The sequence below is a fragment of the Euprymna scolopes genome, chromosome 13 (genome assembly GCF_053919585.1).
Source record: "Euprymna scolopes isolate OS-2025 chromosome 13, ASM5391958v1, whole genome shotgun sequence".
In the NCBI taxonomy this organism is placed as follows: Eukaryota; Metazoa; Mollusca; class Cephalopoda; order Sepiida; family Sepiolidae; genus Euprymna; species Euprymna scolopes.
The window spans coordinates 70,635,777-70,650,776 of NC_136494.1; the positions used below are offsets into that span (position 1 = coordinate 70,635,777).

Sequence of the window (15,000 nt, forward strand, 5' to 3'; positions counted from 1 at the left end):
GCACCAACTGTTATTATACTGAACTCCTTTAGTATGAAAATGGAATATTCTAAAATGACAAATAAACTATTGTTTCAAATGGATAAGTAATCACCTGCTAATTTCTGGTAATAATAATAATAATAATAATAATAATAATAATAATAATAATAATAATAATAATAATGGGAATTGTGCAAACGGCTGCATTTTGAGCATACAGATAAATGGTACAAGCATAAACCCGCAACAGCACTCGAAAACGAGAATCACAAAATCCTATGAGACATGGACATACAGACGGACAAACCCATCCAAGCAAGAAGACCAGATGTCGTAATAATTAACAAGAAAGAGAAATCCTGTCAAATCGTAGACTTTGCTGTCCCAGCTGACCACAGGGTGGGTATGAAAGAAAAAGAGAAACGAAGCAAATACACAGAACTAGGCAGAGAGTTAAAAGGGATTTGGATGATGAAGAAAACCAAAATAGTACCGATAATAGGAGGAGAACTAGGAACAATCTCGAAAAAACCTGGAAAAAAGAATGTCAGAAATTGGAATCAGAGGAATGGCTGTAAAAATACAACGCCTAACGATAAGGAAAACGGCTGAAATATTAAGGAAAACCATTGAATGCGGAGAATAACACAAAACAATATAACGGAGAAGCATTACAGGGAATGAAGAACACCGAAGCTGCAGATCTACATGCTCTAACCCCCCCCCCCAAATCCTGCATCTCTCCATTATTTCACCACCGTTCCACCACCCAAAAAAAGTGATACAAAGAGCCGAGAAGGGCCAAGGAGGATGGAAAGACTTAGGTGGGAGCACTGGCCAGACCTCCGCTGGACAAGTGCGAAGAGAACTGGGATCTTGGGGAGGCTTAGTGCCACTCAAATTCCAGTATAAACCAATGCCCACTGCCAGCGAGAAATCAATGGTAAGAGGCTGTTGCGATGATGCAAATATACTTGCAAATGTTACCAAAGGAGGAGGAGAGGGTTGGACGTCTGGGGAGACTTGCTGTCACTCAGCTTCCAGAGAACACCACAGGTCTCCAATCAGATCGTTTGCTGACTTGTGTGAAAGCTCCATGTGAGCCGATAATAATAATAATAATAATAATAATAATAATAATAATAATAATAATAATAATAATAATAATAATAGCCGCTGGTTAGTGCAAAGAGGACTGAGACCTTGAGGACGCTTATTACGACCTAAATTCATGTGAAAACCAATGGTCGCTGTCAAGGAGAAATCATTGGTAAGCAGCTGTTACGATCCAACAAATTCATCTGCAAATGTTATAGAAAAAGATCGAGTGTATTGGAAATGTGAGGAGACTTGTTGTCGCTCAAACTCCAGAGAACGCTACAAGTTGTTCTTAAAGAGAATTCTTAGATGATAACTCGTGTGACTACTCTTAATGAAAATAATATTTTTTCATGCATGTGTGTCGACATTAAACTGGCATCACACCTAATAAGTGAGGAGGGTCAATGAGAATGGAAAGACCGAGAAGAGAAAGCACTAACCAGACCTCCTCTGGATGGGTGCGAAAATTACTGGGACTTTGGGGGGGGTGTTATTGTCACCCAAATTCCAGTAAAGATCAATAGTCGCTACCAACGAGAAATCAATGGTAAACGGCTATTGCGATAACGCAAACTAGTTTGGAAAGGTTATCGAAAGAGTGGTGAGTACTGGAATTCCGAGGATACTTGTTGTCATTCATACTCCAGGGAACACCACAGGTTGTTCTTAACGAGAAATCTTTGATATTAATTTGTGTGAAAACTAGTGAGTGAATAATCGCTAAGGCTATGACAACAGCATATTCTTTTCATTGTTTTGACTCTCGAGCATATATCCGACAAAGTTAGATACAGTTAATCAACCGAGAACCACGCCACTCTACATAAAAGCATATATAAGATATCAACGAATACACATTCGAGAGCAAAACAATAAAAAGAATATGTTGTTGTTCTAGCCCTAATAATAACAAATATATCATCATCATCATCATCATCATCATCATCATCATCATCATCATCATCATCATCAACAACAACAACAACAACAACAACAACAACGATAATCAAAACAATGCAAATGATGTGTGGTCATCTTTTTTTCTTACCTGTGCAGCTGCAGCGGCGACCGCTGCATCTTCGGAAGAGGCGCTTCCTTTGTAAGACGAGAGGTAAGGCGGATAGAGTTGGTACATGACATCAACACAGGACATGTTACGTTGCAATCAACGCTGGCGCTATACTTCTTCCCTTTGTCAGCGCGATTGTTGCTGTTGTTAATGTCGGCGGCGTAATTGCTGTCGTCACATTTTTATAAAGTGGCGAAATTCTACAAACCGTGACGCGAACGTGCTCGCTTGGTATCATAGCGTATCCTTATGAGTCGATTTTCTTATTTCATGCTGACTTCGTTGTTGTTGTTGTTGTTGTTGTTGTTGTTGTTGTTATTATTATTATTATTATTATTATTATTATTATTATTATTATTAAGAGGACGGTGAAGAATATACAGGCAGAGCCGGCATATGTCTTTCGTAAATGGCTGCCTCTTTTAGAAAAACCAATACAAGAAGAACGTTACAGCGTTAAAAGAAAAAAATAACAAAAAAAAAAAAAAAAACGGGAGAAAGGAAACAAAACACGAAAATATCTTTTTAAGTGGAGAGAGGAGGGCGAAAGAGCAACACGCGCATTTATACACACACACACACACATTTATAAATATATATATATATATATATACACACATATCTATAAACATATATACGTGTGTGTATATATATATATATATATATATATATATATATATATATATATATATATATATATATATATATATATTCTTATTTTTTGGATTTGGCTACAGATAAAAAAAAGAGTGAAAAATGTAATACAGACAAGAAGGGAAAGAGAGTATGACAGAGATTATGTGTGTGTGTGTGTGTGTGTGTGTGTGTGTGTGTGTGTGTGAGAGAGAGAGAGAGAGAGAAAGAGAGAGATGCTGAAGTGAGAATAAAAAGAGAGAGGGACCGTTCGTCGCCAGATCAGACAGTAAGCAAATTACATAAGCCAAGACACAGAAAGAAAGGCTTAGATGTCTGCATTCGTTTTCATATGCCTGGCTCCAACTACGTTTTTATTCCGGTGCTTGGGAGTTAGGATAAGAGTGTAGTGTCTGTTATTCTGTTCCGTTCTAAGAACGTCATTCTTCCAGTCATTACCCCTTCCAAAAAGGGTGGAATAGATTCATTTTTAACCAGTTATTTCGACCGGTCACGAGCTCCCTCGTGGCATTCACAAATAGTCGCACGCCACGTAAGTACGATCTTGTGTCACATCCAGCACTAGTTGCGAAACAAGTAAATCGACTTTCAATATATTTATTTATTTATTTATTTATTTTGGACAGTGAACTGAACGCAAAATTTAATAGAAATAAAATCATTATAGAACCAATAATTTCAAGAGCACCAGGAACAATCCCGAAAAATCTAGAAAAAAAAGGACCAGGCGAAATTGGAATCAAAGGGAAGACTGAGACTATATAACGGATGGCAATGATCAAAGTAGCTGAAATCTTAAGAAAAATGCTTGAAGTCTATAATCAACCGACATAAATCAAAAACATAGAACATCATATAAATCCGATGTAACTGAAACTACACGATATCTATTAAACCCTCCCCTATAAAAACGTAATTTAAAATGGAAAGACCGAGGATGCAAAACACTAACCAGATTTCTACGTGATTTCTGGAGCCTTGGAGAGACTTATTATCGCTTAAATACAAGAGAAATACTTCTGTCGTAGCTCGATGGTAAACGGCTGTTGCAATAATGCAAACCAGTTTCAAATGTTATCGAAATAAACGGTATGTGTTGCAAATTGTAGCAAACATTTTACGACTCAGACTTCACAGAACGCTACTTGTTATTGCCAGGGAGTAATAATTGATGATGCCTTGAGTGAAAATTCCTAGTGAGTAAATAATACTGATGGGACGATTGCAGTACTTTCCAGATTCCGATACAATTACCGATTCTGATTCTTGAAATTTTTTCGGCGGGGGTAGGTGATATGTTACCGCAAACACCATGAAATATGTACGTATAATTTCCCAAACGTAGAAAAATGAGGATGATTTATAGATTTTAGTTTTACTGATAGTTAAAAGAATCGATAATATTTATCATTTCATCATAAACACAAGCGATTGAAATTTAAGTTATAACCAAAAATGAAACGAATCGTTTTTGGCGTCGGAAAATAGGCACAAATATTTTTCAATTCAGATACCCCTCCAAAATACCCTTTTTATTTTTATTTCAATTCTCGATTCTGTCTCCGATTAATCGTTCCAACATTAATAAATACGAATGCAAACACTTAGTTGAAGCAAAGTTGCAGCAAATAGCAAATCATTAACCAAAGGGTATCTTTTTGGTTTTTTTATCAATACCATGCGTTAATAAATTAGTTTAAATTATTTCATAAAATAAAATGAAATTATATATTGATTGTATTATACAGAAATATATAGGAATACAATAAAAAGCATAAATTAGTTTTTTGATATCAGATCACATCTCTAATGATAAAAATTATATATATATATATATATATATATATATATATATATATATATAATTTTTATCAAACGTGCTTTCAAAGTCAAGTAAATATCTGACGAAGAGATCTTTCTCGAAATATTATATTACATGGACATACCACCAGACCGACTTTCCCAGGTGACCACTGTGCAAAATATAAATATACTGCGTATATGAAATATGAATATGTACACATGTATTTATAAGTTGTAATAATAAATTTCTCACCTGCTTCAGCTTGTGTCTTTCCGTTACTTCTGCATTGTACCGCCTTCTACAATTCTATTTAAATATATATATATATATATATATATATATATATATATATATATTGCAATCGAATAAAGATATATATATATATATATATATATATATATATATATATATATATATATATATATATATATATATATATATATACACACACTTTCAAGATACCACGTCAGTAAGGATAGATACACAAGTATTTACTCATTTGCGGAAACATTTTTCTTTATTGGTCACAACATTATGTACAACTGTTTCAGCCCCCATTATTGGCATATAAGAATATAACAGTTCATCAAATTATAATTTGCACAAACTTGGACTTCATAAGCGCTAGAAAAAAACAAACAAACAATATTTCCAAATATTCACTGATTAACGTGGTATTTTTAAAGAAAATTATCATAGCTCTAGTTTTATATATATATATATATATATATATATATATGTGTGTGTGTGTGTGTGTGTGTGTGTGTGTGTGTGTGTGTGTGTGTGTGTGTGTGTGTTTTTATTTGTTTTTGTTAGCGATGCTTTTTGAATGAATCGTGAATTTTACCTAAATGCGAGTTGGGAATAATTTTCCCTTTGACCAATTTGGTACCCCTAAATGAGGAGCAGCATATATATATTATTTTTAAAATATAATTATCCACTGACACGTTTTTCGTCAGCTACAACTGATCAGAGTGTGTGAATCTTAATAATATCTATATATCTATAAAAGTGAACGTGTCTGTCTGTCTGTCTGTCTGTCTGTGTACATTTCCCTACGCAATAACTCTGTCAATTTTTAGTCTATAGACTCGAAATTTGAAATACCGGGTACTGAGATTTGGGAAAATCGATGTGACGGGTGTCAGCCAGAAATTTTGCTTTTAAGGGGTCAAATTTCAACGATTTAACCTTTAAGAACTCTACCAAACTCCTCCGACAATTTTGGGTCTAGACACTTGAAATTTTAGATATAGGTTCCTTGAACCTGGATCTAACTTAATAAAGTGATTTGAGCCCGAAACTATAAATTTTAAGGGGTCATAATAGGGGTCAAATAAAAAAAAAATTGACTTTTTTTTGTTTTGCTAAGCGTACACCTCAAAACACCCGGGCAAAGCCGGGCTAAAATGCTAGTATATATATATATATATATATGTTTGTGTGCGTGCGTGCGTGCGTGCGTGCTTGCGCGTGTGTGTGTGTGTGTGTGTGTGTGTGTGTGTGTGTGTGTACATGATGTATAGATAACTTACATTTATGCACGTAAAAATATTTAAATAATTATTTAAATAATAAAGTGATAATTACAAATAATACATCCGACTAGAATGCAAAAAAAAAGGGTCGATAACTTCTCTCTTAAAAAGTAGCCAGGGAGTGAAAAGAAAGAAGAAAGAAATACTACAGAATCGCTTATAAAAAATAAATAAATCGACAATCTTATAGATATGTACATATACATAGTCATGCACATACAGTACTGTTTCGCTGTATCACAGCAACCCAGTGCGGCTAGACCAGGTATGTAACTCGACCAAGAAAACATTATTAAAAATACCAGAAATAATCTGCTTCATTATACCTTTTTTTTTTTTCATTTTTCTAATGTGTTAAAATCAAAAGTGATTTGATTTTAACACAAAAATGCCATCAGAAAATTCAAAAAAGGAACAGTAAAGTTAAGCAAAGAGATGTGTGTTATTTTAATAATGGTTGGTTAAATAAAAATGCTGCTTAAATAGACACAATCTCACTCTCTCTCTCTCTCTCTCTCTCTCTCTCTCTCTATATATATATATATATATATATATATATATATATATATATATATATATATATATATATATATATATATATATATATATATATATAATCAGAGAGAGAGAGAGATACATATATATATATATATATATATATATATATATACGTATATATATATCTATACATATATATGTACATATATATATGTGTGTGTGTGCGTGTGTGCGCGCGCGCGTGTGTGTGTGTGTGTTTTGTTTTGTTTTGTTTTTACGATACGTCTTGAATGAATTCAATTATTTACGAAAGTGCATTTTTTTACCTAAATGCGAGTTGGGAATAATTTTCCCTTTAACCAATTTGGTACCCCCACATGGGGAGCGGCATATATATTATTTTTTTTTAAATATAATTATCCACTGACACATGTATGTAGACGACGAAACACGTGTCAGTGGATAATTATATTTTAATAAATAATATATATGTGTGTGTGTGTGTGTGTGTGTGTGTGTGTGTGTGTGTGTGTGTGTGTGTGTGTGTGTGTGTGTGTGTGCGTACTGTCATGCCGCCACGAGAAAATTAGTGAGTAAAGCATGTGCCGTTTTTCTACCGTCCGGATGAAACCGTTTTTAATTTAAAAAAGATGAAGAGAAAAAAAGAAAAAGCAAAAGAGAATAGCAAGTCCGACAAAACCCCTCATACTTTCTAATGTATTCAAAATAACAACATTACATTCAGACCACGATGTATATCATAGCATAATGGTGAACTTTTCTGAACAAAAAAAGAAAGAAGTTTTTCACAAAGATTAGATGAGCGACTTCCCCCCCCCCCCAACAAAAATGGATTAAAACAAACAAAGGGACACACGCAAACATGATCACCCCCCTCCCCCGTTCGCGCACGGTTATCCACGAGACTGATAAGATGATTAACTTAACCTTGGCATTCTAGCTAAGAGCAAAGTGAAATACTGTTTCTAGTACTACACATTATTTTTGGTCCACAAGTCAAGGAAAGAGGCATCCTTTGCGACAGAAGCAATTTTAATTTTTCTTCCAATCTAAAACACCCCTTTTGGATGAATGTGGATTTTCCCCACATTAAACACCGACCCACCTTAGCCTCGTTGGGAGACAAGTCAATAGGAATTACATAAAGAGTATTATTTTAAAAGTTTCTTTTTTATTAATGACGGAACCGGTGGATTTAGAACAAATGCTGAATAAAAAAAAATAAATAAATAAAAATTTTAAAAAAAAAACAGCTAAGAATCTAATAAATTAAAAATAGCGCCAACCACATAACTTGTAAACACAGTCGGAAAGCTGTGAGAATATTATCTGGTCTGAAGTGGTATTGTGTGTGGTCGGCTGGCAGCGCCGAAAAAACAGACACCCACCTCCTCTCAACAGCAAATAGTGATATTAACAGCAGAATAGAACAATTATCATAAAAATAAAAAAAAAACATTAGTGCATAGCTTTAACAACTTTACAATTGTATATCACAAAGTATATTAACACATATACATGGTGGCCATAAGTAGCGCACCAAAGGATTTGAAATAATTCTGATAGTAATAAACGTTATTTATTAAAATCAAACTTAAGCGATAAACTGAAAAACACATTGTACACGCTGATACAATCATAAAAGATGTATCTTATACACAAAGAAAAGAAAATATATTTTGCCCCGCAGATTTTTACAGTTTCACATCACTTAATTCTTTGGTGCGTGACTTATGGCCCACCCTGTATATTACAACTTACACGTTAAAAAAAAAAAAAAACTTCAAATGACGCCAATTCCCAGGTATTAAATATATATAAACTATGATTCAACGATGGGTCCCAAATATATATAAACTATGATTCAACGATGGGTCCCAACTATGGGTTAAATAGAATACAACTTAAAAACCAAATATACCCCATTAAAAAAATCGTTCTTCAAAATCACCAGATTCGGCATTAAATAACCTGAAAAGGGTTGATATGCCGTTAAACAAAACAACCAACCAACCAATCTCCGTAGCGCGCTTTGTTATACAAGGCTCGTTCCAAAAGCGAAGCCTCCTATTTTTTAAACTCAGAAAGGAATTTTTGCCAGGAATTCAGTGATGCATTTCTGCGTCTGAGGCATGTCCATGACAGTGTTGCTTACTTAGATTTGTTTCTGTTTTTTACTCAAATTGCAGCGAACATCTCCAGGTTTGTTGGACTTTGTTTAATTATGTTCCTTTTGATGTTTGCCTGGATGACGTCTCGACTAATAGATGATCCTTTCGAGATTAGGTGGGTTTTGCAGCGCGTGTTAATAGAGCTGTTGGTGCGGGAATAATTTTTTTTTTTGCTATCGTGGCAGTTTGCAGATGATGGTTTCCCCTAACTATGTCCTTTCTTTTAATATACTAATCCCTCAAATAAAACGTTTAAACATAATACTGTAACAGAGCGCGTAGAAGCGGGTGTGAGAAAATCAGCAGCAGGTTTGCGAAAATATTAGCTGCAGCAGCAGCAGTTGTGCAAGCACGTATGCAAATTAGCAAGTGTCACAAGAAGAGGAGAGTAAAATACGCCGTGGTCGAAAGAGAAACAAAGTGCGAACCGGACAAGATGGACGTGTGAAAGCCGAGGTCGAGAAAGCGTTGGCTGGCACAGGCGTGACGTGACGTCGACAAAGACTTTAAAACAATCACAAGTGTGTGCGGAGACTTTGAAAAAATAATGAAATGTGTGTGTGTGTGTTTTTTTTTGTTGTTTTTTTTTTTTTGGAAGAACCGCGAATAAATGCATTTCATTTGCATTTAAAAAAAAAAGCCGAGTCGGATTTTTATTTCCTTCCGTTGTTTGTTTCTGCCACGTCACAATACTTTAGTTGCTTACCGGCTCATACCCATTCCCTGATCTCTGAAGAAGCAGTACTTGGTTATGTCAATTTCCGCCATTACCAAGCAACTAATATTTTAGAGTTTGTACGAATTGAAATATTTATGAAACTAAGTGAGAAAATATATGCTACATAATATGTGCATATTTTGGCAGCAGGTTATTATTCAGACACATCTAATTGAACACGACGGAGTTATTCTTTTTTCCGATCTTAATGGGTAAATTTTCAATTTGCCTCGTGGTCTTTTTAATTTCAGTAGGTAACTTATACAGATGGCCAAAGGTTGTTTTTCGGCTATATTCTTCTCGAGCGCTTTCTATCGGCGTATCCGATCATCTTCAGGAGCGATTATTGTTGTTTCATTTTCTATGTGGCTTGGTGTAATTATGTATAAATTTTTTTTAATTGGTGATAACTGTGGGTGAAGGAGGGTTGGGTCGAATTTTTTTTTATTTTATTTTTAATTTTGATTTTCTGATTTCATATTTTATTTATTTAGTTTCTAGTTATTAATTACGGTTTGTATATTTGTCCCGGTATTAAATGAGATTCGGTTCAAAAAGGGCTATCATTTTTTTTATAAGTAAATTTAGTAAATCTAGTAATTTTAGTCGTCTTATATATATATATATATATATATATATATATATATATATATATATATATATATATATATATATAGACTATAATTACACCAGGCCTTTTTATCATGGGATGTTAAACTATAATTACACCAAGCCTTTTTATCATGGGATGTTAAACTATAATTACACCAAGCCTTTTTATCATGGGATGTTAAACTATAATTACACCAAGCCTTTTTATCATGGGATGTTAAACTATAATTACACCAAGCCTTTTTATCATGGGATGTTAAACTATAATTACACCAAGCCTTTTTATCATGGGATGTTAAACTATAATTACACCAAGCCTTTTTATCATGGGATGTTAAACTATAATTACACCAAGCCTTTTTATCATGGGATATTAAACTATAATTACACCAAGCCTTTTTATCATGGGATGTTAAACTATAATTATATTATTATCATTTTCATCATTGTTATCCTTGTTCATTTTATATACGCCACTTTTCTCCAAATATTATTGTTCTTTATTTTTCCTATTAATATTTAATATATTATCATTATGTTTGGTGATGATGTTTAACTTTCTCAGCAACTTCAAAACTGTTTAAAATCATTTGTGTTTTATATAAAGAAAACTTAATGGACAAGATTTTGGAATGCCTTACCAGGTTCAGTTTGTGGCATCTCGGTATACAGTGGTGTAAACCAAATAATGTTTCTCTTTCTTCTGTTTTTCCTTATTTCTCATATTTAATTTCATGTCATTACACCCATTATACTTAGAACTGTAATATAAACGCTAATTAAATGCTTACAGCGTTTTCGATAGTAATAATATTACTAATCATACGTTGGATAGAATTTAGTACATGTTTTATTAGTGGTGGTGTGTGGTGAGTAGAAGTTGAGTTCAAGTATATTAGGTTAGCATTATATTATAAAAATATTCCATTATGTAATTTGAAAATGGCATATAAAAAGCAATTTAATTTTATGTTAACTAACTTCTTATTTCCATATGTAAATATTTGTAAGTTTCTCTCTTTATCTTATGAGAATCCCTTATTCCATCAAAACCATCATAAAGGCCATATGGTTATCATCAAATATAACTGTCTGGTTTTAAATACGCTATAAACCTGAAAAATCTTATTTCATAGTAGACTCAAGTCTCAATCGTTTGATCTAGAGAAGTTGTAATTTTAGTCTGTATGCACCGACCGTTAATATTGATTATAAGCGATCATCTAAATATATTAATAATATAGATATGTCAACGTATATTTTTGCAAACTCTACAATAATCTTAAAGGGTTGCTTTTTTTCTGGTAGTAACAGATAGAAACTTACGATGCCGAATTGTAAAATAGTACATTTATTTTCGATGAATTAAACCATTGTGTCGGCAGTGTTGATCTATTGATTTATTTCGGTATCATTTTCAATGTTACTTAATGCTAAAGAAAGTAAAATTTATCTTATTACGGACCTGATAGGTTTTATTAATTGATTGATTCGTTTATTGCTGAAATCGCATTTATGATTCTTTATATATATATATATATATATATATATATATATATATATGTATATATGTATGTATATATATGACGAGGACGCATCACAGAACGTCTGAAATGCGTAAAAACGATTTCAATGATTAAAAACATTATTACAATGATCCAAGCATAATTCTCAATGAAAAACGGAATAATAAAATAATGTTAAAAAATACACATTGTTGGTGACTACCCCCTTATTTAAATACATATATATATCAGGTCAAGTTTCGACCTTGCCTTGAGGCAGTTTCTTGTCTAGCCGCACTTATGAGCTGTGAAACAGCGAAACAGTACTGTATGTGGATGACTATAATGCTTCCTATCTTGGGTTGAGCATTTCGGGAAGTGATATACTAATTACCATTAGCGTATAAAGCGACTCTCTTTGTGTAAACAAATCGAGCATTCATATATTGTTTTAACAAAAACCAAGACATCAAAGTATGGGTTGATAGCAACAAATAGTGTATTTCATCTAGTTACAATTGTTTATATATATATATATATATATATATATATATATATATATATATATATATATATATATATATACTAGCATGGATGCCCTGCGTTGCCCGGGTGTTTGGAGGTGTATGCTGAGCAAAGAAAAAAAAAGCAAATTTTTTAAACTGTTACCCCTATTATGGCCCCTAAAAATTTATTGTTTTATTGTTTTGGACTCAAATCAAGTTATTAAGTTATATTCATGTCCAAGGAACCTATATCTAAAATTTCAAGTGTTTAGACCCAAAATTGTCGGAGGAGTCTAGTAGAGTTCTCAAAATTCAAATCGTTGAACTTTGACCCCTTAGCAGCCAAATTTCTGGCCAAAAACTGATCACACCGATTTTCCCAAATCTCAATACACGGTATATCAATTTTCGAGTATGTAGACTTAAAATGAACAAAGTTATTGCGTAGGGAAATGTACACACACAGACACACAGACAGACACGTTCACTTTTATAGATATATAGATTCATATAAATATATATATATATATAAATATATATGTATATTTGTTACTTTTTTATTTTTTAAAAAACACATGCAGCATTTTTTATTCTGATTTTACCACTCCTACATCTGAGTATATATACAGCGAAACAGTACTGTATGTGGATGTATATATATATATATATATATATATATATATATATATATATATATATATATATATATATATATATATATATATATATACACAGAGGGAGAGAGAGAGAGATGCGTAACTAAGATTGTAACTAAGCGAGAGAGAGAGAGAGAAAGAGAGAGAGATACATAACGTAGATTGTAACTAAGCAAGACAATATGCAACCCCGAGTGTCGAGTTCTCCTTAATAAAACTCGTTTATATATTTACTTGCAGAGGATAGATTCATAAACTAATGAACCAACCAATGAGAATTTCCTTAACACAGCTGGTCTGTAATGATTAATTTAAGCTATATTTAGTTTAATAGTCTCATATTAAGTGGGCAAAAAGAGGGCGATAAATATCCATGAAAATTCAGATAAAACGGATTTGTGTGAAGTTTCTATGATCAAAATCGGATTTTATCACTATTAAAATACGGATTTCTTGACGAAAAATTAAGTGACTTTATGTATTGATTTGAATTTATGTAATGAGACCAAAAAGTGGTACAAAACTGTTCTGTTCGGGTAATTCATTTTATATATATATATATATATATATATATAACATTTTAGTGATTCAGTGAGTGTAAAAAAATCATGACGTGAAATGTTTGAGTTAAACATTTTACGTCATAAATTTTTAAATTCATTGAATCACCATAATTTGATTTATTTGCTCTATCTTGTATATCGAGCACTTCTTATTTAGGTGGGATAATATTTATATAGAATATTACTGCCAGTAAGATTTTGTAAATCTTATAACCACAGGTTTCCATACTACCAGCTGATTGTTGGATAATTTTATTCTGAAGTATATATATATATATATATATATATATATATATATATATATATATATATATATATATATATATATATATATATATATATATATTTAATGGAGATGGTAATTAATAAAAACTGAAGAAAGTGCTCAATATTGTTGTAGAGCTAATATGCGTTTTATTTTTTTATTACCGTATCTTTCTGTTAAGTTACATTATTGTTTCGGGACAAGATCAAAGTGTAGTATCTGTTCTTCAGATGCTGCACTTCTATTTCTTGTTCTCTTTCGGTGGAGGAGAAATACTTCACGACTGAGACAATTTTTATTTTTGTACCTTTTCTCCACGTTAAAAAACGACCCTGGTGTCTAACTCTGTCCCGCGGGGAGGCATAGTAAATAGGTACATTATTGTTTCGGCTACACGGCCGTTTTTTTGGGCCGTCTGTAGTGTCTTCAGACTTTACAGAAAGAGTTTTTTCTGTAAAAAAATACGGCCGTGTAGCCGAAACAATAATGTAACTTAACAGAAAGATACGGTAATAAAAAATAAAACGCATATATATATATATATATATATATATATATATATATATATATATATATATATATATATATATATATATAGATATATATATATATATATATATATGCATATATATATATTTTTTTATTTAATTAATATGAAACAAAGGCATGTAATATGTTTTTGTTTTTTTTCGAAACCGGTCACTTCTTGTAAGTAACTCGAGCCGTGACAACACCAAAACCTGAAGAGAGTGAGTCAAGTACGATAACTATTAGACGAGCGTGACACTACTGCAATATTTGTTTTCAAACTACTCATTTTAATATAAGTAATATGCAATGTGAACTGTTAACGTATGCGCATTCGTAAGAATACAAACAGATAAAAATCCGATGACTTCCACGTACCAATTTTTCAATTTTGACTCCTTAGCCGAACTTTTTCCAGATAAAAACGGATTTAAAAACGGATTTCATGTCTGAATATCCTAAATACTGAATTTTAAGTATGTAGACCAACAAAGAGTTTAGTATATAGGTTGAGAAGTGTCCTCACACAAACACGTTCTCACTTTTATGCATTAAGCTATACGCACGTATTGAGCACTTTTGACAAAAATATTTGTCTTAGTTTATGTTAATAATATACTTGAATTTAATTAATCACACACACACACAAATATATATATATATAAATTTAAATGGACTTCCCCGTCAATTTCGACGTTTAAGTTTCCGACACAACAATTAAGTTTTTCGGAAATCCACACAGATGATTTATTTATAGTGGTGAAGGCTTTGTGTAGAACCATCCACGCTTTTTGATATTACTGCTA

The 15,000-nt window shown here is 32.4% G+C and overlaps 1 protein-coding gene across 2 annotated transcripts in view; it reads right to left on the bottom strand.

Annotated features, from left to right (window-relative positions):
• LOC145292065 (transcription cofactor vestigial-like protein 3) overlaps window positions 1-15,000 on the bottom strand; it is a 337,302-nt gene that overhangs the window by 137,871 nt on the left and 184,431 nt on the right. The window contains exon 1 of one of the 2 annotated variants that reach the window (XM_080138116.1): window positions 2,132-2,454. The exons of the other annotated variant lie outside the window; for it this stretch is intronic. Within the exon in view, the coding sequence (XP_079994242.1) occupies window positions 2,132-2,236 (105 nt within the window). The 5' untranslated portion in view covers window positions 2,237-2,454. Of the gene's footprint in view, window positions 1-2,131; window positions 2,455-15,000 lie in introns of those variants that run through there. 2 annotated transcript variants of the gene reach the window in all.